Source organism: Notamacropus eugenii, chromosome 2, assembly GCF_028372415.1.
Source record: "Notamacropus eugenii isolate mMacEug1 chromosome 2, mMacEug1.pri_v2, whole genome shotgun sequence".
NCBI lineage: Eukaryota > Metazoa > Chordata > Mammalia > Diprotodontia > Macropodidae > Notamacropus > Notamacropus eugenii.
The window spans coordinates 293231493-293251057 of record NC_092873.1 but is presented as its reverse complement, the minus strand read 5'-3'; the positions used below and the strand labels follow the sequence as shown (position 1 = coordinate 293251057).

At 42.7% G+C, this 19565-nt stretch overlaps 1 protein-coding gene across 6 annotated transcripts in view; it reads left to right on the top strand.

Moving 5' to 3' along the window:
- Window positions 1-19565, top strand: part of SYT6 (synaptotagmin 6) — a 71542-nt gene that overhangs the window by 42493 nt on the left and 9484 nt on the right. For all 6 annotated transcript variants that reach the window (XM_072644413.1, XM_072644417.1, XM_072644416.1 and 3 more), the window contains 2 exons: window positions 14323-14443; window positions 17972-18143. In XM_072644413.1, coding sequence (XP_072500514.1) covers window positions 14323-14443; window positions 17972-18143 — 293 coding nt within the window. The remainder of the gene's footprint in view (window positions 1-14322; window positions 14444-17971; window positions 18144-19565) is intronic.

Here is a 19565-nt window from a genome sequence, read left to right as displayed (position 1 = left end):
TGGCTTGAGGCTCCCAGGAGTGACCCCCACCCACCTCCACTGTCTTGGGTCTCATTCCACTCCCCTCTCCTTCCACTCTGTTATTGTCTGGGCATGAAAGGCTTCCCATCCTAACTGCACAGAGCCAGAGAGGGATGCAGAGATGGGGGTCAGGGCAGATCCCTGTGGGTCGAAACCAGGAGGCCGAGGTTCCAGGGCTTCTCTACCTTCTGTACCTTCTCTCAGCTTTGATCCCTTTTTACAGACTGGTCCCAACACCCAGCACACACACCCAGCACACACACACACACACACACACCCAGCACACACACACACACACACACACACACACACACACACACACACACACACACACACACCCCTCTTCTAAAACTACATAAAATGCACATCCCTCCATAGCCCACCAGACAAATGCTCCATTTCTATGGAGGTGGGTCTATCTAAACCCACACATAAAGGTCTGAGACACAGGGATTGGGATCATTCCTAGGGGTAAATCACACTGTACTCCTTCCTGCCCCATGGAATAGAAAGAGTCTGGGATTTAGAGTTAGGGGTCCTGAGTTCAAATCCTGACTGATACACCTGCCTAGGTGCCCTTAAATGTCTCATCTGTAAAATGAAGAACTTGGAGCAGATTTTTTGGACTTAAAAATATATTTTGATGACTGCATTTCAGAATAATTAGTTTCCAATGTAAATTTGTGTATTTTATCTTATGATTTAAAAATATTTTTCTGAGAAGAAATCCATAAGTTCCATTCAGTTGTCAGAAGGTTCCATAATACAAAAAAAAAAAGGTTAAGAACCCCTGGACTAAGATATCTCTGAGTAACCTGCCAACTCTAAGTCTTAGGCATCAAGATGGCCCACTAGATTAGGCACTAGACTTAGAGTAAAAAAGACCTGGGTCCAAATCCTGCTTTAGATATTTATTAGCTGTATGACCCTGGGCAAGTCACTTAACTTGTCTGCCTCAGTTTCCTTATTTTGCAAAATGAGGGGGTTGAACTGGATGACTTTAGGTCCCTTACCAGCTCTAAATCTATGATCCTATAATCTTATGCTTATAAGAAAAGTCAAAAAGGTTAACCAACCTTTTGTTTTAGTTAACGGTAATGATTCCATATGTGCCTAATGATAGATTTTTCATTTGCAAGGTGCTTTCACAGTGTGTTGTTTAGCTGGCTTAAATCTGCAGGCTTATGGTTTGTCTATGAACCTATCTTCTCTCGAGTTACTTCTTCTTTCCTGGGGCTATTTCAATACACTCACATCCCTCCGATTCCCATTCGACTACCTTCCACACATACGAGAAAATCTGGGGAAACCATTTTTTAGATAAAATTCTGAGCACAGACTATGAATTCAAATATAGATTTTCTGACTTTAGATCAGAAAATCTTAAATTCAAATACAGTTTATCACCTGGGAAACCTTGCACAAGTCACTAAGTTTTCAGGGTCTCTCTGTCCTCTCATTCGTAAAATGAGAGGGTTGGGCTAAGTGACCCCTGAAGTTCCTCCCAGCTCCAGACCTTTTATCCTACAATCAATTCCATTCCCCCTCTAAGGATTTTTTTTAAATCACTGTGACTTTCCTTGGGACCCGTTAGTCCTTCACTTTCAGGTACTTATTAGAAGTCTGGTGTGAGGCTGTGGGACTTGACTCTAGTAATAATGATAACAGAAATAATAATGGGTCCTAAGGGCAAGTCATTTAACTTTTCAGAGCCTCAGTTTCCTCACCTGTAAAATGAGCAGTTGTGATAGATTTTCTGAAATTCTGCATGCTGGTCAGCAATTGGAGAGATCTCTATTAAAAATCCTGATGCTGTAGTACTCTAAGATGATCTGTGCTTCCCTTCTTCCAACTCCCCATCCTCACACTTCTAAGTCCTCTCTCCTTTTACTATTAGTACTCACTTTCAGGGTAGCAGATTTCTAGTTCTTCTTCCTTGTTTCCTTCAAGGCGGGGGAGGGGAGCAGTCTGGTGTATTAATAAGGATTCTGTACTTGGAGTCTGAAGATAACTGGATTTGAATCCTAATTCCAACCCTTCTTAGATGGGTGACCATGGGCAATCATTTAACTTCAGTTTCCTCATATAAAATAGGGATAAAAATACCTGTAGACCTACCTCATAAGGTTGTGGTGAGGATCAAATTAGGCTTTGTATTACACTTTTTAAAAATCTTTAAATGCTATATGTTGTTGTTGTTTGGTTATTTCAATTATCTCTGACCCTTCTTGACCCCATTTGGGGTTTTCTTGGCAGAGGTTCCAGAGTGGTTTGCCATTTCCTTGTCCAGCCCATTTAACAGATGAGGAAACTGAGGCACATTTATTCAGGGTTACACAGCTACTGGATGTCTAAGGCCATATTTTAAGTCAGCAAGAGGAGTCTTCCTGACTCTAGGCCCACCATTCTATCTACTATGCCACTTAGCTCTCTACAAACACTGTATAAATAATAATTACAATTATTGTCATTATCATCACCCAGAGTCAAGTCTCAAAGCCTCTGACGATATCCTTAATAGAACATCACATCCACATCTGAACCCCATGCCTGAAGGTGAAAAACTAATAGTGGGTCCCAGAGAAAGTCACAATGATGGATATCCAAAAAAAAAAAAAATCTTAGGGAGACAAAGGAGTTGAGTATAGGGTCAAAGGTCAAAAACCAGCAAGGAACAAAGAGATCCACCCAGATTAAGTGACTTGCCCAGGGTCACGTAGGTAAGGAGTAGGATTTAAACAAACCATTCAACTCCAGAGTCTATTTTTTCCACAATACCATTTACTGAATTTATCTTTGTAAAGAAGAGGCAGTTAAGCAGAAATTAAAAAGCAGCCTTAGAGTCTATGAAGATACAATGATTAAGTAACGAGTATAACTGTTCTCTCTTTTTTATGGGGAGCAGGACTGGAGTGTAAGATCTAAAAACTGCTATTTACTTGGGTTAGACTTGAAAAGGGACTTCCTAAGCACTTGGCTCCTGGAAAGGGGCTAAGAGCCAATTGTGTTCATGGGGATTTTTGTTTGTTTTGTTTTTAGAGTATGTAAGACAATATTAAAAGTATTTTGTCTTCTTACCTTATAGTATGTGTATGATATGGTCAGAAAAATAGGAAAGCTAATGAAGCTTATTGAGCTGGAATTCAAATCCTGTCTTTTAAATTTTTGTCTATTTATTTTTAGTTTTCAGCATTCACTTCCATAAGATTTCGAGCTCTAAATTTTCTTCCCCTCCTTCCCCTCCCCGCTCCCCAAGATGGCATAAAATCTGATAATGGGCTCTACATATACATTCATATTAAACATATTTCCACATTAGTCATGTTGTAAAGAAAGATTAGAATCAATGAGAAGAACCATGAGAAAGAAGAAATAAAAAAAGAGAGAGAGCAAATAGCATGTTTCAATCTGCATTGAGACCCCACAGTTCTTTCTCTGGATGTGGATGGCATTCTCCATCATGAGTCTTTTGGATCTGTCTTAGATCCTTGCACTGCTGAGAAGAGTTAAATCTGTCAGAGTTAGTTACTGTACAATGTTGCTGTTCAAATCTTGTTTTCTATGATTACTGGGACCTTGGGCAAATCATTTCACTTCTCAAGGACTCAGTTTCCTCACTTGTAAAATGAAAGACTAGACAATCTTTAAGGTCCCTCCTGGTTTTAGATCTATGACCCTGAGTCCAGAGTTTGTAGTCAGAGGACCTGCTCTGACACTATTTATGTGATCTTGGCTGAGTCTCTGAGGTCATCTCTCTGGGCCTCAATTTCCTTGCCTGTAAAAAGGATTGAAGTGACTGCCGAGGTCCCTTTCAGCTCAAAATCTGTGATTCTACAATCCTTTGATGTGATGGTTTCTCCCCCTTGAAAAGCCTAGCTTTCCCTTAACAGCACATGGAAAGAAGTAGACCGTGGGTGAGACACTCTTCCTCACCCTAGGGTGCCTGCCAGGAGGCACAACCCCCTCGCTAGACAGAGGCAAGAGAGAAAAAAGAAGTGGCCCACAAAGCTATCTACCCAGCTAGGAGGGAAAACAATTCCTCCTCTTCTCATCCCACTCAGCCCTAATCTCCCATCTGCTTGTGTGCCCCCACCAAAGCATCACATATTTATTGTGACTCTCTGTTTTACTCTCTAAGCTCTAAGTCACAGAGAGGGGCTGCCCTGCATCACTGAGTCTCCTCATCCAGGAGTTCTCTACACTAATGGAATTGTTGGGGTTTGGGGGTGCTAAGACCCTGACATAGTGACACAAGGGTGCTGCCTCGAATGAATTCAACTCAAGCCTTCTTTTAATCAAAGACAAGATATATTAGAACACTGGTCAGGGTGGGTGGAATATTTAAAATACGCCATATTGGTTGGACTCTTAAGGAATCTGAACTTCACATCCCATCCCCATCAAAATCAGTCAATCAGCATTTATTAAGCTTTTTCTACATGCCAGGCACTGACCTAAATGCTGAAGATACAAAGAAAGTCAAAAAACAGTCCCTGCCCTCAAGGAGCTCACTTCTAATGGAGGAGGCAATGTACAAGATCTATATAGTGTAAACGGAAAGTCTTCTCAGAAGGAAGTCCTTAGCCATGGAGGGGATGAGGAAAGTCCTCTTGTAGGAGGGGAGATTTGAGTTGAGTCCTGAAGAAAACCAGGAAAGTAATGAGAAGGAGAAGGAAAAGAAGGAGGAGAAAAAGGAGGGAGAGGAAGAAGAGGAGGAGGGAGGGCTTTGGAAAAGAGGAGGATTAGGAGGGGGAAGGAAAGGAGGAGGAGGGAAAAGAAAAGGAGAAGAAAGAAAAGAATGGAGGAGGGACAACCCAGGTCCAGCATCTCCTACTCTTTGTATATACCTATTTATGTTATCACCCTTAATAAAATGTAAATTCTTTGAAAGCCAGGATTATTTCAGTTTGTATTTCAGGAACCCTAGCACATAGTAGGCACTTTAATAAATGCTTATTGACTGTCTTACTGATGGCTCCTTCCTCTTCTCCCTGGTCACCATACAAGACAAAGGGCATGGGTAAAGGGGGAACATGAGATCTTCTGTTCTGCTGTGAAGACTGGCTAACTTGTCCAAGATGTGGCTCCTGGGAGTCATTCCACCTTGATGCTTCAGGGAATTAGATCTTCTGGAAGAAAGCTTCTGCCCCCACTGGACCTAGTTTACTCTTCCAACACTGCCCTCCTCCCTCCCACAAGGCAGTGTCCTTTGGAGTAATTTAGCACTTAGTGAGAGGATGATGTAACAGGCATTTTCCTGAGAAATGACAGTCTAGGGCCAGTGTGCTGGCACCGGGCAGGTTTGAGTGAGCAGGAGATGGATCCTCTTGCAATCTATAATGCAGTCTGACACCACCAATTTGTCTCTCTTAGTGGATGAGGGAGGCAGGGAAAGGAACAAGGGAAGTAAATACTCTTAAATCCTAGTGGTTTCTCCATCAGTATTTCTCCTGTCCAGGACTCAAGACAATAAACATTTACTAAGCACTTACTATGTGCCTGGTAGTGTACTAATTGCTGGAGTTACAAAGAAAAATAAAAAAAGACAGTCCCTGCCCTCAGGAGTTTATGTTCTAATGGAAGATAACACATAAAAGCAGGGCTGAAAAAGGGGGGTGAGAGGAGATACCCATAGAAGACTTGGTGCTGAAGTCCCAAGAATGAAGAATGGCTGGTCTGGGCCATTTCTAAAAGTAAGTGTTCATATGTTGTTTGTCCTTCATTCTCAAAAAGGACCATGACATCATGGAGGTGATGCCATGACTTGCAAATGAATTGGATTTAAGTGAGGCAAGACTGTGCAAAGTCACCAACCTCACTTTCTCCTCCAGAGCCATCTAGGTCCAGTGGCAAGATACAGATAGGGATGATTGGAGATAGTCCTTCAAAAGCAGGTTAAAGGTTATAGGAAGAGCTTACTTATGGGAAAGGGGAGCCATGAAGGGTAGAGGAAGAAGCAGCTAAGGCATGAAGGGGAAGTCCAGAGATAGAAACTTACCTGGTCTAGACCCTTCTCCAAAATAGATGTTCTGAGAACAGCTTACCAATGAAAGAAAATGGAACTATCAGGGGAAGTTGATGAGGCATGGTGGGAAAGTCCAGGCTTGAGGGTGGGTTTGGGGGAGTGGGGTTGTCTTGCATACTTTCAAAAGATGAGACCTCTCCCCAACTATCCCAGCTGATTGGCCACTCCATCAGAGAAATTTTAGAACGGGGCCCCTTGGATGGAGGGGTGGGATGCAACCTCTGAATTTCTTTAATTCTACAGCTATCCCCTCAGACAGTGGCCCTCTTCTTGCTGAACTCCTGGGAAAAGGAAGGCCAGAGATAGGAAGGGCCTCAGTAGCCATAGCCCCTCTACACACACACACACATATACACACACACACACACACACACACACACACACTAATAGAGGAGAGAAGATTTCAAGTTCCTGTGGGCCAAAAGTATGGCTAGAGCTGGTGAGCTTTACGGACCAATGTCTTAGAAGCCTGTGAAAGAGGCAACCAATCTGACAGACCCCTAGGTATCATCTTGTACTACATGACAACCTTCATTAAGGCTGTAACCCCCATGGCCTTGCCAATCCCGGAGAGTCTGTTCCTAGAAATGCTTCTTCTAAATTGGAATTCTTCATCATCAGTCACAAGAAAAAGTTTTTAGCATACACACACATACACACACACACACACACACACACACACACACACACATATACCCCACTGGGGTCAGCACCTCCTTTCCTCTATAAGCCCCTACAGATAACTAATGCACCGAGGGGGTACGGAGAGAGAATCACCACTGAGTTGCTCTCCTCTCCCTAGATAACCAACAGTTGTTCAACATTCACACAGCATGATACTTTATGGCAGCAAATGAAGACAGATTTTCTATCATTAACTCCATTAATATGCTATTTACACCCTTTTCTTGTACCTTAATGGAGATGCTTGATGGGATGACCAAACCTCAGGTAGACCAGCAAGTCCTTTGGCCATTTTCCTAATACCAAACAATGTCTTTTATTCTAATAATGGCAGGCTTCCTCAAACTTCATGTTAGTGGACCATTTTCTCCACCTACTCAAATTTACTGAAAGCCTCACTTTTCCCCAACCTCCTAGCCTTCCTCCCACCTTTTAAAAAGTCATTAGGAGGAAATCTGGTACCTCCCAGTGTGATTCTGACTCACGAATATTTGCCCAAAAGTAATGGTGTGTGTGATACAGCAGACCTCTTTTCAAGGTCAGGTTCACAAGGCAGAGGGTGAGGAAAACTTCCCTAAATGGAACCATCTGTTTCCCTGAAGATAATTCGCAATGGAAGCGTTTGCTTACCCTCCCTGCTGACATGAATTTTTGCCTCTCAACGTGTCCCCCACAGCTGAACTCCACCACCTGAGGCTCCCTCTCAAACTAACTCTTCCAGCGTTCTGACTGACCTGACCCCAGTCTAGTCAGGCTTTCTTCAGCTTTCTCCAGGACTCTCTCTGTGGCCGCAGCCTTGCCTAGTCACTGGAGCTGGAGTTTATTAGAGTATCACTTAAGACACCTCGCTTAGGCTCATCACTTATTCATAAAGCCACAAAGCCCTTGGGGTGGGAAAGCATTCAAGAGGCGGAACAGAAAACAAATACAACCTACCCCTGGAGCTCGCAGCAGGGAGCCCCCAGCGTCACAACAGATACAGATGCCACCCTTCGAAACACAACCGCCCCCAGACTCACCGCCTGAGCTCTGGAAAGGAGCACAGAAACCACGTCATCCCAGTAAGCAGTAGATTCCCTCACACAGTCACCCTGAAAAAAATAAAGAAAACTGGGGGGGAGGTGTTTCATGCCCTTTTTGCTCAGTTTCCAAGGGCAGGGCCCAGTGGATGGGAGGAGGCTGCTGGCCATCGCTAAAAGCCAAATCCAGTCCTTTGCTCTCCTTGGACGAGCTCTACCCACACAAAGCAACTTAACTGCACTTCCTGCCCAATGCATCAGACATGGTTTTGGTCTCCTGTGGCTTTTATAAAAGTGTAAGGGATGCTTCCCAGCTGATGATGAGAGATGCAGACAAATCACTTAAAGATGAAGATACCCAGAGTGTTCTCTGAGAGTCATGGAAGAAGCATCTTTGCTCTCTGCAGCTCAGATTCCCATGATGGAAAATGGCAACATTGGCTCCATTCATAGCTTCTCCAAAGGGCCATGGAGAGGCAGTGAAGTTTCATGAGAAGGGATGCATGTTTGGTTTTCCTCACCCCATCAGCTTTGTTTAGTGTTTTGGAAAGAGCACTGGACTCTGAGCCAGGGGACTTGGGCCCAAATTTCATCTCTAATGCTTACTAGCTTCAGGATGATGAACAAGTAGCCTGGCATCTCTGAACTCCAATTTTCTCGTCTTTAAAATGGAGATAAAACATTCAAACTACCTATCTCAAAGAGATAGTTGGAAAGTGTTCTGTAAATCTCAAGGGATACACAAATGTGAGGGGTTACTATCTGAGAAATGAACTGTTGGGTTTTCCAGCATAGGGAACTGACAACAGTTAGAAATTTTAGTAATGGGTGATGGGAGAATTACTCTGCCCCTTCCCATTTTGAATCATAGGACATTAGAGGTAAAAGGAACCTTTGAGATCATCTGGTCTAGGCACTTTATCTTACAGAGGAGGAAAGAAAAGCCCAGAGAGAAAAAATAAATAAATTGCCCCAGGTCATTTAGCCCTTACTAACAGAGCCAGAATTAGGATTCACATTTCTTGATTTCCAAGCCAATACCTAGTCCACCACACCACGTGCAGAGACAGGCTGATTTCAGGCGTTAGACAGAAGGATATGCTTTAGTAAACCACTGAAGGTAGGCCAAAGGTAACCAAGTCAAACACTATGCCTTGTGGACTAACCCTTAAAAGTCTCATTGCCCAGACCTCATTTAGAGCTGGGAACATGTTAATATCATTGCCACCATAATCATGTATGCAAGTTGTACTCAACGAAAGATTTATTGGTTGGGATTTTTTTAAGGAAAAAGTCTGCTTACTTGTGTGCAGTTGGACTATTGAGAAGGCAAGGTTACTTAAGAGGAAAGGAAATGGCAGGGGGCGGGGGTTTCCTCCTGTGAATTCGAAAAGAATCAAAACATGATCAAAGCATCTAAGAGAACAACTGACCTCCCATTCTCAAGGAAAGATTTATTGAGGAACTAACATCTGCCTGCCTCTTGTTCAGGTTACAGAGCCCTTCCCCCCACCCCTCAATAGAAGCAGCAGGTGCTATTTTCCAGCTGCTGCTAAGTCCAGGTCCACTTCACCAGCCCTCAGCTAAAAGGAGCCAAGAGCACCAAGCTGTTTTCTGACCCTCTCCTAATGAAAGATGACCTCCCCAGCACTGGGAACCTCATTACCAGCTGGTGGCCCTAAGGCCATCCTCACCCGAAGTCAGGTAAAAGATGGTAGCAATAACATGGCAGCCCCTACACATCCCTTTTTGACCCCTGGCTTTATTTTTGGCTGACATAGCAAATATTTCTAATTAGGATTTTAAAAATGAGAAAATATGCAAGGCCTAAGGAAGCAATGAATGGAGAAAGAAGCTAGGGGAGAGCTAGAACTTGCTGAGAGATGGAAGGCAAGAGAGATAGAAAAACTAAAGCACAAGAGCTGGAGGGAGAGACTGATTTGAAGACAACTTTGAGTACTTTCCAGAGAAGGAAAAAACCTATTGGGAAATGCTGATTCTCTGAGTTGGTTTTGCCCTTTTCTTTAAAAGTATTTACTAAAAAAAGAAAAAACCAACCTATTTCTATTCTTCCAACAAAGACTAGGGTTCTCCTACAGCTTTCTTGTTCTACGTACAAATACCCCCTTCACTTAGAAGAAGTCATGAGTGCAAGTTTGACGGGAGTCTGCATGAGACCAGAGAATAAGGGATGAATCAAGTGCACTGTGGTTAAAGGAGCAGAATGTAAGAGGGGCAAAAAAAAAGCCAAATAAGTGGGGAAAGGGAGGGTGAGGAGAAGGAAGGACCAATGTCAAGGAGAAAGTTTTGGTCCTAATTACAACCAGAACATCACTGCACCAAGCCTTAAGATTTAGTCAGATGGCAGTCACTTGGAACAACTGGTGTGTCACCCCAAAGCATAGCTGCGGGGAAAGGGGGCACTCACTTGAATCCCTCTGATTACCCAAAGGTCCAAGAGAAATGCCTTCATGGTAGAGTAGATTCTGCCATGCTTCTCTGTTGCTCTCCCTGGTAGGAGAGGGTATCTTGAGGAGAAAATTAAATCTTTAGAGACTTTAGTGATTCAATAAACCCAGAGATAACATTGAGAAAGCAGCAATATTTCCAGGGCTTCGATCTAGACTCAACTTCCCATCTGCAAAATGAGGGAAACAGTGCCTTTACATCTTTATAATGGCTTACTGAGAAAATTCCTTTGTACTTTTTCATTTCAAAGCCATCTCTCACTCAATCAACAAGCATTTATTAGACACCTTACCTAATGTTCCAGGTTTGGGGGAGTCAAAGATGAAAGTGAACCGGGCTTGCCTTCAAAGAGTTTACATTCTGCTAGGGAGAGAAAGTGTGCTTGCAGCTTCTCTGTAAGTATAGACATATACAAAGCAGATGCAAGGTTATGGGGAGGAAGGATGGGGTACTAAAAGCAGGCTGTAGGTCAGACTTAAAAGAAATGAAGGATTGTGAGAGGCAAATGTAAAGAGGAAGTGCATTCCAGGCACGGGCAGCTGGTGCAAAGATACCAAGATGGGAAATGATGTAGTACTTTACAGGAGTTAGTAGGCCAGCTTAACTGGGCTAAAGGATCAAAGAATATCAAAGCCAGATGGAACCTCCAAGATCACTTGGCTCAGCTCCCTTGTTTTGCAGATAAGAAAACCCAGGACCAGAAAAGGAAAGGACTTAGCCCAAGTCATACAGACGGTTAGTGGCAGAGCCAAGACTAGAAGTGAGTTCATGTGACTCCTAGGTCTGTATCTGGAAGGACATAACCAACAGAAGTTACAATGCTGAAAAGAATAAAATGTCATTGATGTTTCTGTCAGAGCCAGTGGGGGTGGGTTTGGGGGCGGCAAACAACCTAAAATCTGGACCAATTTCAAGAATTATTTTTGTGGGTGCTCGCTCATTCATGTCCCTTTTATTCACTCAGGAAAAAAATTATTGAGCATTCGCTATGCTCAAGAATCCACGGTTGGGGCTAAGGGGAGATAGGGAGCAGGGACACCCAAGGAAAAGACCTGATCCCACCAGTCTAGTGGGGAGGAGACATGTATAGGAACAGCTATCTTGCAAGATAAGAGAGGGAAAAAGTCCCAAATTAATTCATGGGAAGGAGCAGTTGCTTTCCTTTCCTGGCCCTATATGCAATTCTTCTCTCAGGGAGGCTAAAGACATTGGCATCGTCTTGAACAAATATTTACTGAGCATCTAATATTCAGAAGTCAGTGTGTTAGGTGGCATGAGGGAGACAAAACAATGTATGACCGTTGTCTGAAATAGAGGCTTATGTCTGAGGGAGACTAGTGAGAGATCAGTTCCACGCAAGTTAGCAAAAGTGGATTAAGTGCCTACTATGTGCCAGGCTCTGAAATAGAAAGGATAAATGACTTGCCCAGGATCACACAGTTAGTAATGGCTGGGGCTAGTGAATAGTCCAGCAGGGATGAGGGCCTGTATGAAGGTGGTGGTGGTGTTGATTAGAGACAAGACGGACACAAGGGATGTAAAAATGATAATATTTGGCCACTTAAAGCATCTATGGAATTGTAGTCTCTGATCTGTAAGAATCTATGTGCCCCTAGTGATAATAGTCAGCCAGTTAGAATACCTTTGGTGCTGAGGGGGTTTGGGCTTAGTTCAAGTGTTTGATCACAGTGCCTAGGAGACCCTCAGCTACTCTCCTCTCTGTTTCTTAAAGTCTTCCTTCTCCAAGAACCATTTGAGGTATCCCCTCTTCCACCCCACCCCCCAAGTGAAGTGATATCAATGTTTTCTACTGTGTGGTCTGGACTTTTCCCTTCTACTCTATGTAGTATAGTGGGGGAGAACAGTGAATATGGGGTCAAAACAACTGAGTTCACACTAGCTCTGTGATTGTGGGCCAGGCACTTAATTTTTCTGAGCCTCAGTTTCTTATCTATAAAATCGAGATCATGCATGACTGATCCCACAGGGTTGTTACATGGAAAGTATTGTGTAAACCTTGAAATCCTTCAGAAATGTAAGCTGTTATTATCTCCCTCTTGTGTACTTAACTCACTCACTGTCCCATGTATCATAGTTATTTATGTATGTCTTTCTCCTATTAGATTATAAGCTCCTTGATAACAGAATCTGTTTGTTTATCTGAATTTCTGTCTCTGTATCTAATAATGAATATAGTAGGCACTGAAAAAGTGCTTGCTGAATAATAAAATAATTGAATCAATGTGACTGAATCCTGCTCACTGGATGAGAGGAAACATGGCATCTAGAAAGGGACAAGATGGGGCTTTGGTCAAGGTCCTCTTCAGATCCTCTGATCCCCATTTTCTTGTTCTCCTGAGATTTAATTAGTTTCTAGGGAAAACCAAAAGCCTTTGACTTTTGAAAGGGAGGGAGTTAGTGCCACCTAGAGGTGAACAAGCAGACCTAATGTTTAGGGAGATGGGGAGGTGGGGACCTTGGGGTTCAGAAATGGATACCTCAAGGCTTTATTCCTGAAACCACATCGGTGATTTTTTGCTTTAAAACCTAATGGAGGATGATTCTCTTTGAGAAGTGGAGCAGAACGTCAAGAAAAGCTAGCCAAATCTAAAGCCAAAAATGTCTCAAATGGGAGGTTTCTGACCTCCCCAAGGCTAAGATCACAAAACCCTAATGTAGGGATAAGGATGAGTCTGGGGATGGGGATGGAGATGAGGATGAGGGTGGAGAAAGGTCAATGTCTTTACACCAGGGTGAGTTGTGCATCCCCAAACATGATCCATAAGAGATTCATGATCCAAGCATGAAGCTTGGGAATAGTTTTCCCATAGAAAAGTGAGGAGCTCAAAGGACGATTAAGAAAGATGGCAGACAAGAGATTATCCATTACAACAGGAGAGAATCTCAGCACATTGGTGCTGTTTTCTACCCACTGTTCAGAAACCTTTCTACGTAGTTTGAATTTCTCTTTTGTGCTTGGTTTATCTAAAGAGAATGATATTAATTTTTTCCAATGTTTCATTGATATATTTTATTTTTCTATTACAGTTATTTCTGGATGTACACTCCCCCAAACACTCACACACACACATACACATACAATTGAATCCTCCTTTGTAACAAAGCACAACAACAACGACAGTTGAATAGCAATCACTATATAGTGATAATGTAAATGAAAAAGCCCTAAGCAAGGAAGGCAAACTTTCACTAATTGTAAAAGCTCATCCTGGTTCTGGAGAACAGATAAGGAAGGAAACATACCTCATTCCTCTCAGCAGAGAGCTAGGGCAGAATTTACATTATCATAGGTGTGTTTATTGTTCCTCAGGTTCACCTTAAAGAACTCTGCATCAGTTCACATAAATCTTTTCACATTTCTCTGAATTTTTCATCTCTATCTCTCTTTACTGCACAATACTATTCCATGACATTCATATAACTCAATTTATTCCTTAGTTGTTTGGGACCCACTCTGCTCACCACCAAAAAAAAATATAGAGATGTATATATATATATAATGATAAATATTTGGGCATAAACAAGACATTTCTTTCTGCCTTTGAAGGAAGATGAATATTTGACCAAAAAGGACAGAAGTATAATATGGTGCAGAGATCTTTGACCTTGGAATCAAAAGACTTGAGATTAAAATCCTGTTCTGGTACTTGTTTATTCCATGACCTTGGGCAAATCACATTCCCTCTCTGGACTTAGTTTGCCTCTGTGTCAGTCAGATGAAGAGTTTGTTCTAGGTGATCAAGGTGGTGCATTCCAGCCAGACATGTGCTGGAGTCAACTTGAACCTGCTCCTGAGCTGTTTTGTAATTGTAAAATTAGAAATCGGTAAATGCAACAAATCAGGGGTTTATTTATTATTTAGCTGACCATCTAGACTTAAGAAAGTGATGGAGAAAATGTGAATAATGCATATTAAACTTAAATGTGCATTGTGCATATGTGCTATTTTTTTGGAAAGCTAGTTGTTAAACATTTACCAGCACATCACTTATTCCAGACCTAAAGCCTGAGATTTCATGTTTGCTGCTTAGGCCAGGTGTTTTCTCTGTCTCTGATCTCTCTCTGTGCTGCGCTTCTTTCCAGGAGAGTGTGGATTTGGGAGAAATCATGTTTTCCCTCTGCTACCTGCCCACAGCAGGCCGTCTCACCCTAACGGTAATCAAATGTCGTAACCTCAAAGCAATGGACATCACTGGCTACTCAGGTACAGTACCTTTTTTTACCTCTAGACATCAGGGAATCCTAATGGGGCTGAAGAGATGTTGGGGGAGGAGAGAGAGAAGGGCTCCACTACCATTTCTCTGAAAGAAAGATAAGAAGAGAAGGAAAGGGAAAGAAGTGAAAGAAAGGGGAAACAGGAACTCTTGTAGTTTGGGTAAGGTCTATTTAATCACCAGGTCAGGAGCTAGATCATGCATATGTTTGCCTTTCCATCCCTAGGCCTGCACAACATCTACTCAGCCAGTAGGAATAGATTCATACAGAAGTTGCGTGTTTCCACTGGAGTTTTTCTGCATATCTCAGCTTCAGCCTTGCTATCTGGGGCAGCTACAGCACATACTCCTCCTCTCCTTCCTCCATCTAGCAGGACAGCTCTAACCCTCAAACCTAGCCTAGGTACTCTTATCTCTGGAGCAGCTACAGTGACCATCTCAGTGGAACCTTTTATGTCAACTGTGTTTCCCTAACCACAAGGAAGTATTTTGGGATAAGAGATAAGAGTTTAGAAAGGGGGGATTAATTGAGGTTCTAGCTACGAGAAGGCAGATGAATCCTTGGCAATCTCTCCCTGAATCAACCTGAACTATAAGTCTTTGCCTTGAGAGTTGAAATGGGGTCATACTACTGAGAATTTCCCTTGTAGGTTCCCAGTATGGAAGGTAGACATTAAATTACACGGCCTCTGAAATCCTTAGCTAGATTTCTTCAAAGGCAAACAGGAAAATCTTAAGTTTGGGGTCACCAAGTAAGTACCCAAGAGCCTAGCTACCTTAAACAAGCCCATCCTGGTACTTTAAGCTCAACAGTGAAAGCCCAAACTTACATGAAACAAAATTTAAGATTTTTTCCCTTGCAGAAATATATGCTTAATATAGTCATAGCAGCCATGGAGAAGTAATATACCAGTTGCCAACATCTATCTGTATCCAGGTACAGGCTGTGACATTTGGAAAAGATGAGGTATCAGGTCTTGAAACTGGAAGTTTTTCAGGGGAAGACAACTGGGTGCTTATATATAAATAAAAAACACACACACCACACACACACACACACACACACACACACACACACACACACACACACACACACACACACACACACACAATCTTTGAACCACGCTGAGATTCTGCTCCCAACCTCTAATGCCTTTCCGATAGGCTCACACCTCTAAGAGAGGCTGGCGGCCAAAGTCTACCCCAGACAGCACTAGCCCAGAAAGACACCCCTAACACCTCTCCTTTCCCCTACTTTTTCCACCACTCTTAAGACATGGAGAGAATCTCAAAGAACCACTTCTGGAGTGTGAAAAGACTCTTATGCAGCAGCAGCTCTCCTTCCCCTGAAAGACATCTAATGTATATTTCATTTTAATATCAAAATAAGTATGTTCCAGGGATGGAAATTCACTGAGGACTCTTGAAGCTGCAGAGGGAAATAGGGTTTTGTTGCCTAAGTCCCTACACCATCTTCCCTGATGTAATTAAATTGATGTGTTGGAAAGCTAGATTGTGATAATGCTGCTGAAATAGCTGTAAAAAGCTGTTCCAAATCAGAAGGGTTTTTTCCTTTTTTTTTTATTGAGTTAAGTTTGCTTTTTCTTCCTATACTCACACCTCTTCTCCACCGGGATCTAGGGTCTGGTATTACATTTGGGCTTGATTAAAAATATATATATATGGTTCCTCTTGTTGTGCCAGGCTCTGGAATTTATGGGCTCAGGGTTTGAAAAACAAATACACAGAATGGTGCAGGATCCCAGGAGCCCCTGCGGTTGACATTTCTCTTTTCCCTTAAGTCAGGGTTCAAGGTGGTAGAGTAAGGTAATAAAAAAAAAAAAACGATTATGGTGTTTGTACTCAGAGAACCTGGTTTCAGATCCTGCCTCTGGCATTTACTAAGTGTTATGGACAGAGGCCAGTCCATCCTGTTCCCCCACTGACTTTGTTGTTTCCTAAGGCAAGTCATAGGCTGCTCATCTCCATTATGGATTACAATTGGTAGGTATGAGCCCTAGCAAAGTCTCTTGTCTTTTTTGTGTGAAGTCTGGTGAAGTCTATGAACCCCTTTGCAGAATAATATTTTTAAATACATATTCTGTCTCATTGCTTAGTTTCTGGCTCATTTAAAAGTTTGTGTAAGAGCCTTCTAGACTTTAAGTTTCTGCTCTCAGATTATAGTTCCCACCTCCCAGTTTCTTTCTGTTCCCTACTGGTAATGGGAGCCCAGTGTCCCACTAGAATGATCTTGAGAGATTTCTTACCCTGCCACATGTCTGCGTTTAGTCAGAAGCATGAATTGTGGGTCTAGTGGGGGCCAGCTATTCTGATCTGTGCCTGCTTTGAGACAAAGTGTGCCCCGGCTGCCAGGCAAGAGGGCGTCTCAGAACATCAGATGCTCAAAAACTATTATTACCTGTAAGCTTCCCTCCTGTTTCTTCAGCTGCAGAACATAAATAACAATTATGGTGGGACCTGAGACACCTGTGTTCAGAGGGACAATGGTTGTCGGTTCACTTGGATGCATGGAAAATTTCAGGGTAGAAAGATGGCACGGAAGTACCCCTGTGAGGAAGCAGAGAAGGGGTGAGGGTAGGAGAAGCAAGAGAAAGGAAAAATTGGTAAAAAGTAGCCATCTGATCACTCCTGTAAGCAAGGGTGATTGGGAAGGCCGAGGCCAACGTCTTCACCCTACCTCGTAAATGCAAGACACCCTAAGGAATAGGTCACCCTCATCCTCTCCCTGAATCCCAGAGAGACCGGACATTTCCTCCTAGCAGCCTCGCTGCTCCTTAGTCATTGGGAGTAAATTTCATGATCAGGGCCTCCGCTCCCCCTTTCCAGGCCAAGTGAAAATGTGATTGTTGGGGACAATGGACCCCATAATCTTTCTGTCAGCCAGAGAAGACAGGAGCAGAGTCCTGCTGGTTTCTGTTCAATTCATTCTGACACATTTATTTCCACTTCTTGAGTTTAAATGGGTTCTATTTTTACCCCCTAATCTAAACTCCTTTGGTTAATGGTCCTGGCAAAACCCCCAGAGAACAGGAATCCAAATAGGTAAAAGAAATAAACTGGCTTTGTTCAGCCTCATCACCTTTCTGAGCCTGAGGCAGTGTGCCTTCAGTCTGTCAAGCACGGGGCCAACAATTAAGGACTCCTGGTTTCTCCCCTGCATATCTATGGACAAGTCGCTTGACTGCTCTTGGGTCTATTTCCCCATTAGTAAAAGTTCATTAAGTTATCCCCCAAGGATGCCAGGGAACGAAGAAGACCATGTGTATTAAGCACTGAATGCTCTTTGGAGGCAGGTGTTCTGTCTAAATACAAGGTGGTGATATTATTTTTACCAACCCACGGATACCATCTGACAAGTCACTGTAGGTCTCCTGTACAGATTCCTTCCTTGTTCAAATTTTGTTTTAGGAACACCTGCTTAACAAGTTTCTTTCCCTTTCCTCTCCTTCCCTCCCTCCCTCCCCCAATGCCCCATCCCACTCCCACTGTCATCATAGATCCCTATGTCAAAGTGTCCCTGTTGTGTGATGGGAGGAGGCTGAAGAAGAAGAAAACCACCATAAAAAAGAATACTCTTAACCCGATCTACAACGAGGCCATTATCTTTGACATTCCGCCAGAGAATATGGACCAAGTCAGCCTACTCATCTCCGTTATGGACTACGACAGGTAGGCATGAAGCCCATGGGCAGGGCTCGTGTCCTTCGGTGTGTTGTATGGAAGTCTGGGGAAGCCTTTCCAGAGTGATATTTTTAAATAAATAAAATACATGTGGTTGATTACCAAAAAACAAAAAACCCCAAATGCATTACAATATATTTATGAAAAAAAAATTTTAAGTTTATAGAACCTAGATGAAAAACCCCTGCCCTAGAGAGACTTTAAAAGAGGGAAGTCCTGAGTTGGCTCAGGGTTTCTCAGGCTTATGTTTTGGCACACTTACTTTCCTGAAACCCAGAGCTGGACCTTCATGGCACCAACATAGCACTCCGAATGTTCCACTCCAAATGTGCCCAACCTGTAGTAGAGCCTTCTGAGCCTATATTGCTCTGATTAGCCACAGTCAGACAACCTGCACCTCAACCCCAACATGTCCTTCTTGAAAACAAAGGACAACAACCAACCAATCAACAGCAATCTGAGACGTAGTGATGTTTCTCTTCCTACTATGTCATTTCCATGAGTGACACCCTCATTCTTTTCATTTCTTGGGCTGGAAATCATGGTGGCCTCTCTAACTTTCCCTGTTTCTTTATTGCTTATATTTACCCTTTTTTTCAAGTTCAATTATTTTCCCCCTTCCAGATAGCCACTTGATTCACCTCTGAATTTCCATCCCCACTCCTACCACATAGCCACACCTTTTGTCACCTTGTGCCTGGATCATTGCAACATACATCTGAATGGTCTCCTTGCTTCTAGTCTTTACATATTCTGATCTGTCCTATACACTGTACATTATTCCAGTCTAATCTTCCTAAAATACCTCTTCCTTCATATCACCCATCACTACCACCACAAGTTAAGAATCTATAATATCTCTTTATTTCCTACTACATCAAGCATTTCTCTGCCTGGTTTTCAGAATTCTCTATCATCTGGCCCCATTTTACCTCTTTAACTATATTTTTCAGTTCTTCTAAATAGGAAGCCTCTGCTCTAATCAGGCGTATCTGTACTCACTGTGCCCTTAGTTCCATACTGTTTGCCCAGTCCTGAGGTTTTCTTACTCTTTCCCTTTTGTCCTTGTTCAGTCATTTTCAGTCATGTCCTACTTTCCATGACCCCATTGGAGGTTTTAAGTAAACAAAGATTCTGGAGTGGTTTGCCATTTCCTTCTCCAGCTCATTTTATAGATGAGGAATATAGTAAGGTGAAGTAAGAGGAAAGTAAGATGTAGAAAGAGGTGAGGTGTAGTAAGAGGAGATTGAGGTCAACCTCATTAATGCCCAAGGTCATGTAGCTAGCAAGTGTCTGAGGCCAGATTTGAACTCAGGAAGATGAATCTTCCTGAATCCAGACCTAGTACTCTATCCACTGCACCACCACCTTTAATGGCTACTTCAAGCCCTATTTATTGTTTTTGCCTTT